Source organism: Rana temporaria, chromosome 1 (assembly GCF_905171775.1).
Source record: "Rana temporaria chromosome 1, aRanTem1.1, whole genome shotgun sequence".
Classification (NCBI taxonomy): domain Eukaryota; kingdom Metazoa; phylum Chordata; class Amphibia; order Anura; family Ranidae; genus Rana; species Rana temporaria.
This window is the reverse complement of record NC_053489.1, coordinates 64,249,188-64,270,898: the sequence shown is the minus strand read 5'-3', so window position 1 is coordinate 64,270,898 and position 21,711 is coordinate 64,249,188. Positions and strand designations below refer to the sequence as shown.

The window sequence follows — 21,711 nt, the reverse complement described above, 5'->3', positions numbered from 1 at the left end:
GCCCCCCACCTCTGGCCGCATTCAGTATTGCATCCCATTAAAGTCAATGTGGAACAAATTATTTTCGTTTTCATTGACTTCAATAGGAAAACTTGCTTTGATAAGCAAGTACTTTGGATTACAAACATACTCCTGGAACGGAATATGCTCGTAATCCGAGGTTCAACTGTATCTGTACATAGGACGGCAATAAGCCGTACGCTCCATAGAGTTGGGCTTTATGGCAGAGTGGCCAGAAGAAAGCCATTAATTTCAACAAAAAACAAAATGGCACGTTTTGGGTTTGTGAAAAGGCATGTGGGAGACTCCCAAAATGTATGGAGGAAGGTGCTCTGGTATGATGAGACTAAAATTGAACTTTTTGGCCATCAAAGAAAACGCTATGTCTGGCGCAAACCCAACACATCACATCACCCAAAGAACACCATCCCCACAGTGAAGCATGGTGGTGGCTGCATCATGCTGTGGGGATGTTTTTCAGCAGTCAGAGTTGAGGGAAAGATGGATGGTGCTAAATACAGGGATATTCTTAAGCAAAACCTGTACTACTCTGTGTGCGATTTGAGGCTAGGGTGGAGGTTCACCTTCCAGCAGGACAATGACCCCAAACACACTGCTAAAGCAACACTTGAGTGGTTTAAAGGGAAACATGTAAATGTGTTGGAATGGCCTAGTCAAAGCCCAGACCTCAATCCAATAGAAAATCTGTGGTCAGACTTAAAGATTGCTGTTCACAAGCGCAAACCATCCAACTGGAGCAGTTTTGCAAGGAGGAATGGGCAAAAATCCCAGTGGTAAGATGTGGCAAGCTCATAGAGACTTATCCAAAGCAACTTGGAGCTGTGATAGCCGCAAAAGGTGGCTCTACAAAGTATTGACTTTAAGGGGGTGAATTTTTATGCACATTGACTTTTTCAGCTCTTTAGCACCACCCATTGGGCACCTTCTGCTAACGTTGTGTTTGAGCATTGCTTCTGAGTATGCGTGGTTGTACTTTGGACTTTTGTCTGATGGACTTGTGTGCAGAAAATGTTAAAGCCTGCCATCCAACATTTGTCTGTGGAAAATCCGACAACAATTGTCTGATGGAGCATACAAACGGTCGGATTTTTAGCCAACAGTCTGTCAACACACCATTCCCTTCGGAAGATCCGAAGGCTTTAGGCTCCATGTGCACTGGACTTAAAATAAACGTCAGTTCCCAGGCAGAAAAAAAACGCTCATATAGAGCATTTTTGTACACAGTTTAGAAGAGGTTAGCTTCCAGAAAACTCAATCACAAACGCAGACCTGCCTCTAAACGCTGAGCTTAAAATATGCCTGTAATCTTCCTAATGTACATGGACACATAGGATAACATTGAGCTGCTTCTACAGGCAAAATACAAAACTCTTGTTGTAGCAGCAATTTTTAACCACTTCCCACCAGGAGGACATCCACGGACATCCCCCAGTTTCTGTGGTTATACTGGAATGATTCCTGCACCTACAGGCATCATTCCGGTATGTAAATTTTCATCCAGCAATTGCCTTTCTCATAGAAGTAATCCGAGTGGCTAATTAGCCACTCAATCACTTCTGCGGGTGGCAGAAATGGCTCCTATTGCCCCCTCGCCACCGCCACCTCTCCCGGGCTCTACGATACAATCGCGGTGCTTGGGAGCAATGCGGCCAGCAACGATTGCTGCCCTGTATAGAGAGGAACTGACATCGTTCCCCTCTCTCTGTAAGCCAGGAAACCGTGAGCAACGAGTTATGTCATCACTTTCAGGTTCTGCGCTTTGTTTACCTGGCCACCAGCAGCCAGGAAAGCAGCTGATCAAACCGATCTCGGTCTGATCGGCTGCATGGGAGGCTAGAGGAGAGATTTGGCGTCTAATAGACCCCAGAGCTCTCCATAAAGAGAACATGTCACAGGCCATGCTGCCTAGCACTAAGACCCCCTTGTGCAACTCTATACTGGTAACCAGTAAAGGTGTTTAAAGCATTGCCTAGGGAGTATTTTACGCCGGCATTTCACAGGCAGAATTTTAACACGTGACATGTTAGGTATCTATTTACTCTGCATAAAACATCATCTCTCACATTATACAAAAAATTTGGCTAACTTTGGTGTGTTTTTTTCCCTCCAAAAAACAGCTGTGCAAATACCTGTTTAATTTTATTCTATAGGGCCTCTGCTAAAAAATATTATAATATTTGCGGTTTTAAGTAATTTTCTAGCAAAAACAAAAGTAGGAGTGAAGTGTCCGTATTGGCCCAGATGGCACGTGGTTAAGCCAGTGTGCATGGACCCTCAATGTTTTTTTACATTAATGTATTCTCTGCTTTAGTATTAAAAATGCCCCATTACCTGTGCCCCCCCGTCCCTTAACACTTACCTGATTTCATGTCACTGCTCCAGTGTTGTCTCCAGCTCCAGCACTGCTCCCTTCATTATCTGCTTTTACAGGAGGGCAGCGGGACCTTAGGCTCTTTCTGCTGCTCCTGTAATGGGGAAACAGGGACACACACAGCCCTTCTCGGTAGCGTGCACACACAAGTGCCTCCTTAGAACCTGGCTTGCCCTTACTATCGCTTTAAGATCTTCCCGAGAACACCTACTGCTTTAAGGCTGCATTCATACCTGAGCGTTTTGTAGCCTAAGGCTGCATTCACACCTGAGCGTAGGTCGTTCGGTCGTTTTTTCCTGCGTTTTTTTACGGCGTTTTGTTGTGCGTATTCATGCGTATTTGCGCGTTTGCATACAGCGTCGTCCGACGTTTTTGTACTTCGACGTTTTTTATTTTAGCCAATAGGAAAAATTATCATCTTTTCATCACTTGTTGCTATGTTGGTAGATTTTTTTTTATCTTCTGCCTGGGTGAAATGTTCTATTGATTAAAGCGACAAAACGCCCGTAGCAAACGCGCTAGTCGCTTGAATCGAGCGTTTCCATTACTTTCTATGGGAAATAGAAACGCTCAAAAACGCCCAAACCACCCGATTCGCGTGACAAAAAAGGGTCCGGAACTTGTTTGAGCTACAGGCGTTCGGCGTCAGGCGTTTTGGAGTGGAGATGTGAACCATCTCCATAGGGAATAATGTATTTTTTCCCCTCTAGCGTTTTAGAGCGTCGCGCTTCAGGCGACAAAATGCTCAGGTGTGAAGCTATAAAACGCTAGAGGGGAAAAAATCCATTATTCTCTATGGAGATGGTTCACATCTCCACTCCAAAACGCCTGAAGCTCAAACAAATTCTGGACCCTTTTTTGTCACGTGAATCAGGCTGATTTGGGCGTTTTTGAACGTTTTTATTCCCATAGAATCTAATGAAAACGCTTGATTCAAGCATCTAGCGCGACAACGAGCGTTTCTACGGGCGTTTTGTCGCTTTAATCTGTTCTGTGAAATAGAACATTCACCCAGGAAGAAGATAAAAAAAATCTACCAACATAGCAACAAATGATAAAAGAGATGAGCATGTTTCCTATTGGCTAAAATAAAAAACGACAACGTTAAAAAATGTCGGACAACGCTGTATACAAACGCGCAAATACGTGTTAATACTCGCGACAAAACGTACGACAAACGCCAGAAAAAACGACCGAAAACGCTACGCTCAGGTGTGAATGCGGCCTAAGAGATTCAACACTCCACACCTTTCTTCTACTGCCCAAAGCTTTATTTCTGTCTGCGGCCCCATGTCGTAAATTTTCCCTTACTTTCTGTCCCTGCGACAGAGTACAAGAAATCTTATTAGAAAATGTTTATGATGCCACTTTTGATTTAAACAATGTTTTGGGTAGCCTTGTTTGGAACTCTTAACAGATTTATTTTGCCAATAATTGAACTTTTGCCTCTCTAGTATAAAAAAAAACAAAAAAAAAAAACCCCGACCCGGCAGGTGTTTTTGAGCAGAGAAGCGCGCTCTAATTTGCTTTCGATAAAGCTGTGTGCATTGGAAGTGATTTGATTTATTATAATACTAATCCGGAGACGCTAGCATTGTTAGTTGTTGTGTTATTGCAAGAGACGCCGACTCTCGCCTTTTCAAAATTTCCAAATCTCATAATCCACAAGCTTGATTAATTTTGATATGAATCTAGCCAGTTGTTATTGCTGTGCTCTATGCCGCTATGGCTTCTTGTTTGAGATCTGTTCTCGTTAATTCACTTGCGCTTTTCTTGTTGTTTGAAAAGGCTCTTGACATGTAGAACACAATATAATTCATTTAAGGTGCTTTTGTATAGCATTATTGTTCACCTGTACCCACTTTATGACATTGAAAACCAGATGTGACTGTTCCGTCTTCACCTTATTTTCTCCTTGCGTCCATAACCACTTTAGTAGAAGAAAAATGTTGTTGTTTTGGTACAATGCTCTTGGCAGCTCTCTGCTTTGAGTAATTGTTTTAATCAAGAGCACACCTTAGAATTTGGAGCATGAGCTCTTCAGTGTAAGTGTAACTTTGGGTACAGGGAACAAGGTTAACCTGGCACCATGAATAGGGTTGGTGGACTTTTTAACCAATGCATCTTTTTTTAACCCATGAAACCAGTAAGCAACTCGCTCACTCACTTGTTATCTCTTGAGAGAAAGAGCTGGCAACACACCGATCAAAGCCAACTGTGAGAATCTGATGCGCTGCTGAAGAGATCCGGGTGCCTGCCTGGTCCGCAGCCAGGGAAATCCAATGGAAACAAAGAAGTATGGCGGCACATCCAGAAGTAAAATCAAAAGAATTTATTGAAAGTCCATAAAATCAAGCGAACATGACAAACATCAATCCAAAAAAGTTCCTCGGTGGACGCGTTTCACACAGACGTGCTTACTCATCACTTGTTATCTTTCGCCTTGACTATTGCAGCTTCCTCCTCATAGAACTTTCTCTATTCAGACTTACTCCCCTTTAGTCTATTGTGAATGCTGCTACCTTATCAGTCACCCACTAAGTGTCTGCCACCCCTCTGCCAATCCCTTCACCGGCTTTTTAATTGCCCAGCAAAAAATAAATCAAATTACTACCAACACAAAGCCATTTAACCACCTCAGGCCCGCGCTATAGCCGAATGACGGCTACAGAACGGACCTGAAAATCCAACTGGACGTCAATTGACGTCCGCCCCTTTTGGCGTTCCCCGCGCGCGCTCCCTCACCCCCTAGTGTTAACCCCTTCAATGCCAGTCACATTTATACAGTAATTAGTGCAGATTTATAGCACTGATCGCAGTATAAATGTGAATGGCGCCAAAAATGTGTCTGCCGTCCCAATAAAAATCGCAGATCACCGCCATTACTAGTAAAAAATAGTAATTAAAAAAGAAAAAATTCTGTCCCCTATTTTGTAGGCGCCCATTACTTTTGCGCAAACCAAAATATGTAGAATACGTATCAGCCTTTTTTTTTTTACCAAAAATATGTAGAATACGTATCAGCCTAAACTGAGATTTTTTATCTTTTTTTAAATTGGGCTATTTATTATAGCAACAATTAAAAAATATTGTATTTTTTTTTCAAAATTGTTGCACTTTTTTGTTTATAGCGCAAAAAATAAAAACCGCACATGCGATCAAATACCACCAAAAGAAAGCTCTACTTGTGGGGAAAAAAGGACGTCAATTTTGTTTGGAAGCCACGTCGCACGACCGCGCAATTGTCAGTTAAAGCGACGCAGTGCCGGAAGCTGAAATTTCACCTGGGCAGGAGGGGGGTATATGTGCCCAGTAAGCAAGTGGTTAAAACACCCAAGCTACATCATCAAACTTGTCTCAATATATCACCCAATCCGATCTCTCCACTTCTCCAAAGACCTCCTGTTCCCTAGCTTCCTTGTCTCCTCCTTCTATTCTCATTTCCAGGACTTCCCTAGAACCTCTCTGGAATTCTGCACCCTAATCTGTCCAGCTTCTCATACTGTGTCCACTTTCAGGACAACCTGTCCTGCCTAACAACTGAATCTTTTTACTTCTCCCATCAGCTCATCCATAACAATTATTACCCTTTGTTCCAACTGCCCCTCCCTATTAGATTGTAAATTCCCAGGTGCAGGGCACTCCTAACCATCTTGAATTGAATTGTATTATTACTGTACTGTCTCCCTTTTATATTGTAAAGTTTTGTGCAAACTGTTGGTGCTATATATATCCTAAATAATACGAATGGAATAACTTTATAGTGAACCTGTGGCCAGGCTATGCACTTTCAACTATTTATATTTTTAACAAAAAATATGTAAAACAGGTGCAAAAAAAGCCCTCACTGACCCCTGTAGCTATAGATATTGTGGAGCAGTGTATCCTCAAAGTCCACAGCAGAAGCACAGAGGCCTCTCAGAAACTCCCTGCTCCTTCTCCCAGCAGTGACTCCTCAGCTAAGTTGTGTGACCATTTACACCACTATTAAAGCCTGCCCAAATTAGGGGGAAAAAAAGCTTTTCTTAAAAGTGTTAGGCCGTGTACACACGATCGGTTAAACCGATGAGAACGGTCTGATGGACCGTTTTCATCGGTCCAAACCGATCGTGTGTGGGCGCCATCGGTTATTTATCCATCGGTTAAAAAAAAGCCAACTTGTTTTAAATTTAACCAATGGATTCCTAACCGATAGAAAAAAAAACGATCGTTAGTAGGCACGACCATCGGTTGAAAAACCCAGGCATGCTCAGAATCAAGTCGACGCACGCTTGGAAGCATTGAACTTTGTTTTTTCCAGCACGTCGTTGTGTTTTACTGTACGTCACTGCGTTCTGACACGATCGGTTTTTTAACCGATGGTGTGTAGGCACGACTGACCATCAGTCAGCTTCATCGGTTAACCGATGAAAACGGTCCATCAGACCGTTTTCATCGGATGGACCATGTGTGTACAGGGCTTTACAGTACCTAACATTATGACTAAGGTTAGTTATATAAAATATTAAAACAGGGTGCCCTATATGATTCATGATTCACAGAGCATTATAGGCTTTCTAAAGTGAGAGCAAAACGGACCTATTCTCTCTTAAACTCCAATTTTGAACTTTTGTACCGAGTCATCTGAACAGGGAGAGAGGAGGAGGAGTCACTGGCCTGCCTTATTCACTTATGTGTCCAAACTGTAGATTAAAGCAGAGTTCCACCCAAAAATGGAACTTCCACTTTAACAGCAGGTGGCCCCCTGATATGCCACATTCAGCATGTCATTTTTTTGGGGGTGAGGGGGGGGGCGGATACCCTCTTTTTAGAGGGATCCAGCTCCAATTTCTTCCCGGGGCATCTCGGTGCCGGAAGGAAGTTCACCTTTCCCCCTTACTCTCTGCAATCATCTGGGACACGTTACAGGTCCCAGATGATTGCCAGGCCAGTCACAATGAGCAGCGCGGCTCGCCGGGCACCCACAGTGACAATGGCAGTGCCGCGGAGAGGAGGGGGAGAGGAGCGGGGCTTCGTACGCCTGCAGCACTGGACTGTGGGACAGGTGAGTGTCCGATTATTAAAAGTCAGCAGCTACACTTTTTGTAGCTGCTGACTTTTATATGGGGGAACTCGGCTTTAAGCTATTGAGCTCTATAAACAGCAAGCTGGGATATGAAGATGAGATTAAAAAGGTATTCAATTGAAATATTTATTATTTAAATAAAAGAAAAAAAAAATTGTTCTGCCCAGAATAAAGAAAGAAAAGTACTTAAAGAGGAGGTCATTCCTCCTACCACCCAAAAATTAAAAGGCAGCAGTTACAAATACCGTAGCTGCTGGCTTTTAATATTAGGACACTTACCTGTCCAGGGATCCCGCAATGTCGGCACCCCAGCCAATTTTCAGATTGACTCTCGGGTGCTGTCGCTGCCATTCGTTGTAAGGAAACAAGTCAGTGAAGCCTTTCGGCTTCACAGCCAGTTCCCTACTGTGCATGCACAAAGCGCGCTGCACTTTCTAACTGGCTCAGCGGAGGAGGGAGGCCAAACTTCCTGCAGCAAGGTCTCTCGGGGGTGGGGACAGGTACCTGTCAAAAACAGGTACACGCTCCCCTCGAAAGGAGGAAGCAAACAAGCGAAGCTTCCCCTTTTTGGTGGAGCTCGGCTTTAAATCAGTATTTATCCTCCCTCCTCTGCCAAGGCTATGATGAAAGTATCACTCTCACTATGGATTTCTGTTTATGGCTTTGTAAAATCAGAACTACAAAAGGTAGATCTCACCTCCAGAATTTCTAAAAAGGTGATTGATCTCGTGGGCTATCCAGCTTGTTAACAGTCATCCTAATAGGGATCAAATAATTGGATTCATAGTTCAGAAAGCAGTTTTTCTGTGTCTGTTAAATGCATAACCCAAATGAATTGTGCTTTTGTGCTATGCATACGTTTGTTAAATTCTCATCAATGCTTTGTGCCAGTATTTATAATATTATATAATAATATACAGTAAAACAAATTAAATAAACCTAATAGAAAATAACAGTTTAAATTAATAATCATAAATAATAAACTAAACAAAATCTACAGTACATTCAGTTTTTATAAGGACAATATGGAAGTACTAAATTAAACCTAAAAATATTTTATATAAAGCAGAAAAAAATATTCATATGTTTCTTGCTTCGGTTTGTAAATCCTGACAGGCATAAGCCTCACACTTCATGTAAAACAAAAGTCAAGAAGTTGTGTGGGCGGCAAATACTACAACTAATCATTCCCATATGGACAAGTGCACATTGATGTCCAATGGTTGCTAGCAAACATCTAAAACACAAAAATTACTTCTACCCTGAAAATAGAGGCATTATTAATCCACGTTAATCTCATTTGTAAATAAACAGTGCTTGTGTTGCCACCAATCAGATTAAATTTTTGGTTTTGTGTAACTCTTCCTCTGGAAAGGAATTTTTTTTTTCCAGGACCCTAGGACCAAGTCTATATTTAAGTATATATTTATATTAATAGACACTTAATCCCACAAACACTTGCCTGAATCTGATGCCACATGACCCTCCATGGTACCTATTCTGGTAGGGAAGACCAGTGATTGGAAACTGCTCCATGTGTTCCTTGCTGTTCAGCCCATTGGTTCGTTGCCACACTAGGTGTCTTGGCGTTATGACGATGCCTGCTTGAAAATGTTCATGACCCTGTGAGAACTCCTGCTATAAAATCTTTGAAGTCAATGAACAGTATCCATATCAGGAAGGGACATAGGCTTTGTAGACCTTCCAACACTACCCACCAAGAGAAAGACTTTCATTTTTACTGTACCCAGGCAAAGTAGGGTCAGGCCTGGTTAGTACTTGGATGGGTGACTGCCTGGGAATACCAGGTGCTGTAGGCTACAGGGGCAGAGATAAAGTGGTGAGGTACATATGGAACAAGCAGGTAAACAAACTGAGCTCATACTTTGGATGGTAGCTCCGTGTATATGTTTTCATCTGGTTTGGGTGTATAAGGTATATATTGTTTCTTTTGACTGTGTTTTTAGCTAAGTAATGGGAATTTTTTAGGTAGATTCTGTAAATATAAAAATTTAAATGAACATATGTGGAAAATGAAACAATTGCTCTTTATGCCCCTAGCATGCATTTGGATTCTCCCTGTTGATTTTCCATACTGCCTTAGGGATGGGATATACCCAAAGCCCGAAATGAAAGAAATGAACGACTGAGATTTATGGATGTGGAGTTTATTTATACCAAAAGTTTATGTATTGTGGCAACAAATACCACAACTCTATATAGAGACAATTTTTTTTTCCACTTCAGACTCCAACCGGGGATAAAAAGGATCTATTGGACGAGGAGAGGACCATGCTCCTGGCCCTTACTTCATTTGCCGATATCATCTCCTCTATGGTATCGCATCATAAGTGGATCATGATCGTTTTAGTTAAATTTATAATTTATTTTCCTTTTTTTTTTTTTTTACTCCCCCTCCCCAAACCTCCCCTGCCAGTTTCTTTTTCCCTAATTTCAGTACCTTTTAGATGCCATTATTGCGCAATCCCTCCCCTCTCTTCATCATATCCATTGCGCCCTAGCTCTCACCGGACTACATGAGAGAGACCGCTCGGGCTCACCTCTGCCCGCTCGACCTCTCCCCCACCAGTCGTCCCCCGCCTATCCATTCCGTATACTACAAAAGCTCCAGCCTCTCGTCAATGCATCATAAATTAATATTAATACCCATGGCGTCAACAAAACTCATTGTGTGTTTAAACCTTTTCCATTTATCCCACCTTTCCATGCACTCTTCCCATTTCTCTTTGTCTCTAAATCTTAAAGATTCTAAACTATAAATTTCTTCTACTCTGCTACACCACCCTCTCAATGAGGAACTCTCTTTTTTCCGCCATTTACGCGCTATTTGATGTTTTGCCGCATTCAAAAGTTCCGGAATCGGAGTCTTCAGATATTGCTTTGTTGGAGTTCGGGATCCATGCAAAACACATATCCAAGGATCGTCCGGGAGTACGTTATTTGTAATTTCTTGGATTTTTTTTCTGATCTCCCTCCAGTATGTTTTTATTTTGGGGCATGTCCACCAAATATGGGCCATAGAGCCCACTTCACCGCAATCCCTCCAGCATTGTTGTGAAGCAGAGCCTGAGAATTTATATAATTTATCCGGCGTAAGATACCATCTAACCAAACATTTGTAGTTTAGTTCTCTAGTGTCATTATTTATTGAGGTTTCATGGACCCTAGTTATTATTTGGTTAATCTCGAGCTCGTTCAACCGAGAGCCCAGTTCCTCTTCCCATCTCTCGATAAATGGTAGAGTATTCTGTGTTCTTGTGTCGTTTAATATCTGATATATTTTAGAAATTATGCCCTTCTCAATTTTTCCTTTGCATAATTTTTCGAGGGGGAGAAGATTTGTCTCTGCTCTAATCGGTTGGGGAAGACTGTCGAAAAAATGTTTTAGTTGTGTGTACCGCCATTCGTTAATATGTATCATTTCCTTTTTATTTTTTAGTTTATTTTTTAGTTCTTTTTTAGAGACCATTTAAACCTTATCCAGAGTCTGCACTCTTCTGGAAGAGCTTCTAAGCAATGTCTCAAATATACAGTTTTGTGAAAAAAGTATTTGCCCCTTTCCTGATTTTTCTTTTTTTTGCATATTTGTCACACTTAAATGATTCAGATCATTAAACAAATTTTAATATTACACAAAGATAACCCAAGAAAATACAAAATGCAATTTTTTAATTAACACTTAATTTATTAAGAGAAAAAAAGCTGTCCACATCTGCCTGGCCCAATGTGAAAAAGTAATTCCCCCCCTTGCAAAAATCATGAATGAACTGTGATTAACCATATTTTTTGGAAAGCCAAGTTAAATTTTGCTTGTCACACCCAGGCCTGATTACTGCCAGACATGTTCATTCAAGAAATCACTTAAATAGAAGCCATCGGACAAAGGGAAGCATGCTAAAATATCCAAAAAAGTAGCACATCATGCCGTTATCTAAAGAAATTCAAGAACAGTCTAGAAAGGGTTACATAGCCATTTCTAAGGCTTTGGGACTCCAGTGAACCAAGGTGAGAGCCATTATCCACAAATGTAGAAATCTTGAAACAGTGGTGAACCTTCCCAGGAGTGGCCAGCCTACCAAAATTACTCCAAGAGCACAACAGGAACTCATCTAGAAGATCATAAATGAACCTAGAACAACATGTAAGGAACGGCAGGCCTCACTGGTCTCAGTTAAAGGAGTTGTAAAGGAAAAAAAATTTTTCATAATAAGCATCCTTTACCTGCAGACATTCCTCTTTTCAATTCCTCATTGTTCGTTTTTGCTCAGAAGTTGCTCTATTTCTTCTCTGTTCTGTTCACTTCCTGCTTGTCTAATTTTACTGACCACCGTGACGGTAGGGTTTACTGCGGTGGTCAGTAACGTGCTCACCCCCTCCTGGGAACTACATCTGTGTGGCAGGACGCTCTCTGTGTTAGAGACCTCAAGGAGGTGTGAATTACTGGGTGTGCCGCAATGCATACTGGGAAATGTAGTTCAAACATGAACGAACGATGCAAACCAGGAAATGAATGAGAGAACAGAAACTAGAATGCCGGAGGTGATATAGATGAAGGAATTTAATAGGTATTTACTCGTTTTTTAACAGAATCATTAAACTATTCTATCTGTCTACCTTGCAGACATTCATTTTAGGCAAAAAAATGTTTTCCTTTACAACTCCTTTAAGGTCAGTGTTATTGATTCAACAATAAGAAAAAAGCTGGACAAAAATGGCATCCATGGGAGAGTTGCAAGGCGAAAGCCACTGCTGACCAATAAGAACACAAAAGCTTGTCTCACATTTGCCAAAAAACATTTTGATTAACCCCAAGACTTTTAGGCATATATTCTGTGGACTGATACAACAAAAGTTTAACTTTTTAGACGATGTGCGTCCCGTTACATCTGGCATAAAACTAACACAGTATTTCATAAAAAGGACATCATACCAACAGTCGAACATGGTGGTGGTAGTAGTGTGATGGTCTGGGGCCGCTTTGCAGCCTCAGGACCTGGATGACTTGCCATAATTTATGGAAACAGGATATCTGAGCCCTACCCGAAAATCCTTAAAGTGGAGGTTCACCCTATAAAAAATTTCTAACACTACATCCAGCCCAGTTCTGCATATAAAATGACACTGACCTTTTTTTTTTTTTTCCCCCGTAGATAGCGTTTAGCCGTGGAATTCATTCATGCACACAGCGCGTCACGAAGGAAGCTCGGGTCGGCTCGGCGCCGTCGTTTAGCATGTCAATCAATTGGCATGTCAATAGGAACGCCCACTCCCGCGGGATTCCCTACCCGGAAGCCGCGATGAATTCCACGGCTAAACGCTATCTACAGGGGGAAAAAAAAAAGGTCAGTGTCATTTTATATGCAGAACTGGGCTGGATGTAGTGTTAGTATTTTTTTTTAAGGTGAACCTCCACTTTAAGGAGAATGTCCGGCCATCAGATCGTGACCTCAAGCTCAAATGCTCTTGGGTTACGCAGCAAGACAATGATCCGAAACACACCAGCAAGTCTTAACACTGAACGGCTCAAAAAAGAAAAAAATTTGGTTCTGGAGTGGCCTAGTAAAAGTTCAGACTTAAATGCGATTGAGATGCTGTATCATGACCTTAAACGGGCCATTTATGCTCAAAAACCCTCCAATGTGGCTGAATTAAAACAATTTTCGTCGGATATCCGATGAAGCTGACTTTCATCAGTCTTGCCTATACACCATCGGTCAAAAATTCGACCGTGTCCAAATGCAGTGATGTAAAACACTACGACGTGCTGAGAAAAATGAAGTTCAATGCTTCCGAGCATGCGTCGACTTGATTCTGAGCATGCAGGGATTTTTGACCGATGGACTTCCACACAGACGATCGTTTTTTTCTATCGTTTTTTTATCCATATGAAAATTTTAAAACATGTTCTATTTTTTTTTCACCGATGGAAAACAAACCGATGGGTCCCACACACGATCGGTTTGTCCAATGAAAACGCTCCATCGGTTCGTTTTTATCAGACAAACCGATCGTGTGTACAGGGCTTAAGACTCATTGACAGGTATCACAAACGCTTAATTGCATTTGTTGCTGCCAAGGGTGGCTTAACCAGTTATTAGGTTTTGGGGAAATTACTTTTTCGCATAGGGCCAGGCAGGTTTGGACAGCTTTTTTTCTTAATAAATTAAATCATACCCTTTCACCAGACTGTTAAAATCATCATCATCATCCCCATTCCTATTAGGTACCAGTATAGCTTTAAAATTGTCAATAGCTTGCCTTTACTTTGCATAGGGATAGCTAAGAACAAAACAGTTAAAAGAAAATAATTATTATTATTATATTTATTAGAAATATAATAATAATATAGAAAAATGAGAACACCTGAAATTCCCTTTTGTTATCCAAGTAATGCTGCAAGCCTGGTCATTCCCCACCCACAGCACATATAAACAATGGGACAGAAAGCCGGTGACAACAATGCCCTTATGGACACATGCTCAGGCTAATCACATCCAGTATACCAGGTCCGATCTGGCTGGGATCTGGGCAGTTTTTTATATTGATATTTGTTAATAAGTTGCAGAGCCTGCGCCAGTTTGTTTCAGTTTGAATCAGAACCTGGAGCAGGTTGCGCAGATAGGTCAGTTTGCTTTGTTAATGTGGTGCATGCTACTGGTGCCCATTATTTCCCCCCAATGTCACCATGGCATTTTTTCATGGGTAATAACCTCTGTCATGCACACAAGTACTGTACCTCTCTTCTAGAGTCTCCTCTGCTAGTAAACATACCATATCTTTTCTGCTACTGGTGTTCCGGAAGAGGGGCAGGCATTTCTGAATAAGGGTTCACTGCTGGATTTCACTAGACAATTTTGGTCTGCTAGCAGTTCTCTCTGCTGGTCCTGCTGCTAGACCACTGTCCTCATCTATTTATCTATCATTTGGTGAAAGGAAGATTGGAAAAGTGGTCTCCAGGGGCCAAGGTAGGGGAAATGATAAAAGCTCTGCAAAGGCTAAAGCGGAGATCCACCCTGAATTTTTTTTGTTCATAATCGGACTCCCCTAAACCTATAAAAAAACATTTGAAGGAATTTTTTTTTTATACATATATTATCAGAATCGCCCTGTTGCTATGTAGTCCTCCTAATCTGCCACTTCTTGGTCCGCGGAGCTCCTCATCACTTCCTCCCTCGCCTGTGGGCAGTACTGTGATCAAAAATCAAGTGATTTAAGGCGCCAAGATGTGTTTATCTATGTTACCATAACAACGTTGCGGGAGCTTCCTTCGTCGCCCGTTGTTATGGTAACTTTAGAAACAATCAGCGCTACGGCCTCCGGTGAATCTCCTGAGCTGATCCAGGAAGAGTTAACAATTGGGCTTCATATGCCAACGATCATGATGGCAACGGCCATAACAGGAGAGAAAAACTTGTGAGTTTTATTTTAGCAACTTCTATTATTAAAATGATATAATCGCTTTTTCATTTAATAATTAATTATGCTCGGATCAATAAAAAAAAAATTGTCTTTGCACAAACCTATTAAAGATCAGTACACTTAGACCCCTTTCATGCTGGTGCCGCCCGTGCGTTAGTGGTAAAGCACTGCTCGTTTAAGCGGCGCTTTACCGCTGTTTAAGTGGCGCTTCATTTCAATGGGCAGGGGAGTTTTGGGAGCGCTGTATACAGCACTCCCAAACTGCCCCAGAGATGCTGCTTGCAGGACTTTTTCTAACGTCCTGCAAGCGCACCGCCCCAGTGTGAAAGCACTCAGGCTTTCACACTCCGACGGCATGGGAGGCTGTTTTCAGACTCTTTACAGGCGCTATTTCTAGCGCTAAAATGCCTGAAAACTGCCTCAGTGTGAAAGGGGTCTTAAGACTAATAGCCAGATTCAAGTAGGTCGCTGCATCTTTAAGGCGGCATAGCGTATCGTATTTACGATATGCCGCCTTAAGTCAGAGAGGCAAGTACTGTATTCACAAAGCACTTGCCTCCTAACTTATGGCGGTGTAGCGTAAATGGGGCCAGGGTAAGCGCGCCTAATTCAAATGAGGTTGGGGGGCGTGTTTTATGCTAATGTTTGGTGACCCGACGTGATTGACTTTTTTTACGAATGGCGCATGCGCCGTCCGTGTACATATCCCAGTGTGCATTGCTCCAAAGTACGCCGCAAGGACGTATTGGTTTCGACGTGAACGTAAATTATGTCCAGCCCTATTCACGGACGACTTACGCAAACGACATCAAATTTTCAAATTTCGACACGGGAACGACGGCCATACTTAACATTGACTAGGCCAGCTATTTGATGGAATAACTTTATGCCGGAAAATGCCTTACGTAAACGGTGTATCTTTGCTGCGACGGGCGCACGTACGTTCGTGAATCGGCGTATCTAGGCATTTACATATTCTACGCCGAACTCCACGGAAGCGCCACCTAGCGGCCAGCCTAAATATTGCACCCTAAGATACGATGGCGCAGGCTGTCGTATCTTAGCTAGGTTTAAGTGTATCTCAGTTTGAGAATACACTTAAACTTAGGACGGCGCAGATTCAGAGTTACGTCGGCGTATCTACCAATACGCCGGCGTAACTCTCTCTGAATCTGGCTATAAGTCTTAGTTTGAGTAAGGCCCATGAATATCTGTATGTATGGATAGCTTAATCCTGAGAACGTGCCATATCTCATCCTTTTTCTATGTGAACGTGCAGTGACATGCCAAAAATTGACCTTGAACCATTGAAGCATTCCTCCACAAACTTCAAAAAATATATATAATTTTTTTGTCACAAATAACCAACTAGAGCCTGCATGTCCATGACTTTTCAGAAACGAATATGACATATTGTTCCTACCAATTCCCTGAAGTTCAATAACGTAGCATAGGGTGGGTGACTCATCTTCATAGGCGAACCACAACTTTATGCATGTCTTAATTGCAAAATCATGCAAACAGCTTCTTTTCCTCTAAGAGGTTGACATGTTCATGGCCTCACCAGCACATTTTATGTTTTTCCTTTTAGTCTCTTCTGTGTCTTCATGAAATCTTCCCGGCGGTGCAAGCTGCTGAGACAGCAGTGAAGAGAAACCCGCGCTTTGTGGAGGCCTGGCAGACTCTGGGCCGAGCACAGCTGGAACTGGGGGAAATAGCCATGGTGAGTAAATGGATTAGAAGAAAATGTCAAGTTGTTAATAGCATGGAAATAAAAGTCTTCTTACTAAATATTACAAGGACACTTACAAGGCAACTTTTTTGAGAAGCCAGTCTCACTTAAAGAGACACTGTCATCTCTATAACAAAGTTTAACCCAAAACATCTTTAACCACTTAAGCCCCGGACCAATATGCTGCTAAATGCTCAAAGGCGTTTTTACAATTCGGCACTGCGTCGCTTTAACAGACAATTGCACGGTCGTGCGACATGGCTGCCAAACAAAATTGGCGTCCTTTTTTTCCCACAAATAGAGCTTTCTTTTGGTGGTATTTGATCACCTCTGCGTTTTTTTTTTTTTTGCGCTATAAACAAAAATAGAGCGACAATTTTGAAAAAAATGCAATATTTTTTACTTTTTGCTATCATAAATATCCCCCAAAAACATATATACATTTTTTTTCCCTCAGTTTAGGCCGATACGTATTCTTCTACCTATTTTTGGTAAATAAAATCGCAATAAGCGTTTATCGATTGTTTTGCGCCAAAAAAATAGCGTTTACAAAATAGGGGATAGTTTTATTATTTATTTATTTTTTACTACTAATGGTGGCGATCAGCAATTTTTTTCGTGACTGCGGCATTATGGCGGACACTTCGGACAATTTTGACACATTTTTGGGACCATTGTCATTTTCACAGCAAAAAATGCATTTAAATTGCATTGTTTATTGTGAAAATGACAGTTGCAGTTTGGGAGTTAACCACAGGGGGCGCTGTAGGAGTTAGGGTTCACCTAGTGTGTGTTTACAACTGTAGGGGGGTGTGGCTGTAGGACTGACGTCATCGATCGAGTCTCCCTATAAAAGGGATCACTCGATCGATACGCCGCCACAGTGAAGCACGGGGAAGCCGTGTTTACATACGGCTCTCCCCGTTCTTCAGCTCCAGGGAGCGATCGCGACGGGGCGGCTATAAACGAATAGCCGCGCCGTCGTCCCGGATCGCTCCCCGAGGGAATCCGACCACCGCATGTAGCGGGGGGGGTCCCAATCGGACCCCCGACCCGCGGAAAGGCAAGGACGTACCTGTACGCCCATTTGCCTGTAAGTGCCATTCTGTGGACGTACATATACATGCGGCGGTCGGGAAGTGGTTAAAAAATGAATTTACACTTTTTACTATCAGGGCCTCTTGATTCTAAGCTGCACATCAGTAACAATAATAAGCTGCAAGCACACATTGAGGGAGATTTACAAAAGGCAAATAGACTGTGTAATTTGCGATTGCAGTTGCACCAGAGCTTAGTAAATTAGTTGAAGCTTTACTTTGCAAATATTTCCCAATCACTCACATGCAAAAAAAAAGCAGCATTTTTGCTTGCACATGATCAGATTATGGAAGTCCGCATAGCTTCCCCACACTTACTAAACTCTGGAGCAACTGCACTTGCAAAGGGCCAGATTCACAAAAGAGATACGACGGCGTAGCTCCTGAAACGCCGTCGTATCTCTGAGAGTATCTATGCGACTGATTCATAGAATCAGTTACGCATAGATAGCCCTAAGATCCGACAGGTGTAATTGACTTACAGTACCTGCCGCGGAGAATGTGTTTTTAGCACGACAGCATCGCGCTGATTCTAGGCGACAGGGTGCCGACATCTCGCACTCGCTTGAATGGTGACAGCACATTCCAGCAAGCGCGTCATAGAAGCGACGGGAGATCCGACTTGGATTCCCGCCAATTCTACACGTGTGCGGCGTTTGTTATGAATCCTGTGGGGGAAGTCCCCGCCGGATTTTAAATAAAAATCCGGCATGGGTTCCCCCCTCAGGAGCATACCGGGCCCTTAGGTCCGTTATGGGTTGTAAGGAGAGCCCCCCTACGCCGAAAAAACGGCGTAGGGGGTCCCCCTACAATCCATACCAGACCCGTATCCAAAGCACGCTACCCGGCCGGCCAGGAAAGGAGTGGGGACGAGCGAGCGCCCCCCCCCCCCCCCTCCTGAGCCGTACCAGGCTGCATGCCCTCAACATGGGGGGGTTGGGTGCTCTGGGGCAGGGGGACTCACTGCGGGGCCCCCCCACCCCAGAGCACCCTGTCCCCATGTTGATGAGGACAGGGCCCCTTCCCGACAACCCAGGCCATTGGTTGTCGGGGTATGCGGGCGGGAGGCTTATCGGAATCTGGGAGCCCCCTTTAATAAGGGGGCCCCCAGATACCGGCCCCCCACCCTAAGTGAATGGATATGGGGTACATCGTACCCCTACCCATTCACCTGGAGGAAAAATGTTAAAGTCAATAAACACAACACAAGAGTTTTTAAAATAATTTATTAGTCTGCTCCGGAGACCTACTGTACACCGTCGGCTTTGTCTCTATCGCGGCAAGCCAGCTCGGCGCTGGCTCCCGCGATGGGGCTCGTAGGTGGTCAATCTCGCCGAGAAAGGGAGCGAGATTGACACAATATCGCGTGCACCTACTGTACACCGTCGGATCTTAGGATGCAATACTTCGACCGCCTCTGTGTGGAGTTCGCGTTGTTTTCCAGCGTCGGGTATGCAAATTAGCTTTTACGGCAAATGGTACACGCCCCATTTGAATTAGGCGGGCTTGCGCCGGACGGCTTTACGTTACACCGCAGCAAGTTTACACGCAAGTGCTTAGTGAATCAGGCACTTGCGCTGAAAACTTGCAGCGGTGTAACGTAAAGGCGATACGTTAAGCCGCCGCGATTCTTTGTGAATCTAGCCCATAGTGCATAGTGTCTTTGCCTTTAGTAAATAAATGCCTTAGTGTGTGTAATAAATATTGTGTGCCAGAATCACAGAGTGATAAAATAATTCCACGGGAGGTCCAGTGATCTCAGTGGTGGGTAGTCACCCTTTAAAAGATGTGTTTTTCAAAGCTCCTAACTGTCCTATATTTGGAACCATATCCCTCCGCCCTTCTTTACTTTTCAGTTTTCCTCTCTCTTGGTCTGATATATTGATTCCAATGAAAGATACACTATTTAACCACCAAAGTGTTATACTGCACTAAACCTTTCATCCAACCTCTAAATTATTATTATTATTTATTCTTTTGAAAAGGCCAGTGTAATGGAAATGTACAGCTGTGGCCAAACCTTTTGAGAATAATACAAATATAAATTTTCACAAAGTCTGCTGCCTCTGTTTTTATGATTTGCATATACTCAAGAATGTTATGAAGAGTGGTAAGATGAATATGAACTTAAAGGGTCACTAAAGGATTTTTTTTTTAGCTAAATAGCTTCCTTTGCCTTACTGCAGTTCTGGTTTCATGTCCTCATTGTTCGTTTTTGCTCTGATGTTGCTGTAATCCTTCTCTGTTCTGAACACTTCCTGGTTGTCTGTTTCTTAATGAAAAACGTCATGGGAGCTTTCTCTCTGTGGTCACTAATCAAGGAGGTGTGATTACTGTGTGTCTAAAAGCCCTCAACACCAATCAGTTTCGTTTTGCAAACCATCACTGCCTTGTATTGGCTCTGTGGCTCTGTACATCACATAAGCAGGAAACAGCATGCAAAAACGAAACTGAAGCTGCAGGTACATTATATGATTGATTTTTATCTATTTTTAATCATTTTTAAAAGGAATCAGTTAACTATTATGTCTCTATACCCTGTAAACCGCCATTTCAGCAAAAAAAAATCCTTTACAACTCCTTTAATCCCATAAAAAACATTTCCTCTGTATTTGTTAAGAAGGCTTCAGGGCACCCAAGAAAGTCCAGCAAGCGCCAGGACCGTCTTGTACAGTTGATTCAGCTTCGGGATCGGGGCACCACCAGTGCAGAGCTTGGTTAGGAATGGCAGCGGACAGGTGTGAGTGCATTGGCACACACAGTGAGATGAAGATTTTTGGAGGGAAGCAAAGAAGCCACTTCTCTCCAAGAAGGACAGACTGACTGGTATTCTGCAAAAGATACAGGGATTGGACTGCTGAGGCCTGGGGTAAAGTCATTTTCTCTGAGGATTCCCCTTTCCGATTGTTTGGGGCATCTGGAAAAAACCTTGTCCGGAGAAAAAAAGGTGAGCGCTACCATCAGTCCTGTTTTGTCCTCAGTAAAGCATCCTGAGACCATTCATGTGTGGGGTTTCTTCTCAGCCAAGGGAGTGGGATCACTCAAAATGTTGCCTAAGAACACAGCCATGAATGGTACGTCCTCCGAGAGAAACTTCTCCCAACCATCCAGGAACAGTTTGATGATGAACAATGTCTTTTGCAAGATGATGGAGAACCTTGCCATAAGGCAAAAGTGATAATTAAGGGCCATGGGGGAAAAAACATTGAAATTTTAGGTCCATGGCCAGGAAACTCACCAGACCTTAATCCCATTGAGAACTTGTGGTCAATTCTGAAGAGGAGGGTGAAAAAAAAGACAAAGTCTGACAAACTCCAAGCATTGATTATGCAAGAATAGGCTACCATCAGTCAGGATGTGGCTCAGAAGTTGATTGACAGCATACCAGGATGAACATTGCAAATATTGACTCTTTGCATATACTTAATGTAATTGTCAATAAAAAGTCACTGAAATGCTTGTAATTATACTTCAGTATACTATAGTTACATCTGACAAAAAGATCTAAAAACACTGAAGCAGCAGAATTTGTGAAAATAATATTTGTGTCTAGGGCTGCAACTAACGATTATTTTCATAATCGATTAGTTGCCCGATTATTGTTTTGGATAATCAGATAATAGCCTTAAAAAAAAAAAAAAAATGAATTTTTTACATTTTTTTGGGGCCAATTTGTTGTTGGGCAGATTGCAAAACACAAATTGCCGCAAAAACACATTACATGCTTTTCTGCAGCTTCTCCATTGAAGTATATTGAACCAAAAAAAAAAAAACACAAGTAGCACCGTTCTGTGTTAAAAAGTCCTTGCCCTTTCCAAATACGCAGCAGCCAAAAAAAATCATGGATGTAAACGTGTCCCATAGGAAAACATGTAAATGAACTGTAGTGTGTTTCTGCAAAAAGCACCCAAAAACAGAGGTGTGAACCCAGGCCTGAGATGTTTAGTAACATAATGGGGTTAAAAAAACAAAAATAAGTACAAAT

General features: G+C 42.5%; 1 protein-coding gene across 1 annotated transcript in view; it reads left to right on the top strand.

Annotated features, from left to right (window-relative positions):
- Positions 1-21,711, top strand: part of TTC33 (tetratricopeptide repeat domain 33) — a 395,532-nt gene that overhangs the window by 312,942 nt on the left and 60,879 nt on the right. The window contains exon 4 of the mRNA XM_040338751.1: positions 16,489-16,620. Coding sequence (XP_040194685.1) covers positions 16,489-16,620 — 132 coding nt within the window. The remainder of the gene's footprint in view (positions 1-16,488; positions 16,621-21,711) is intronic.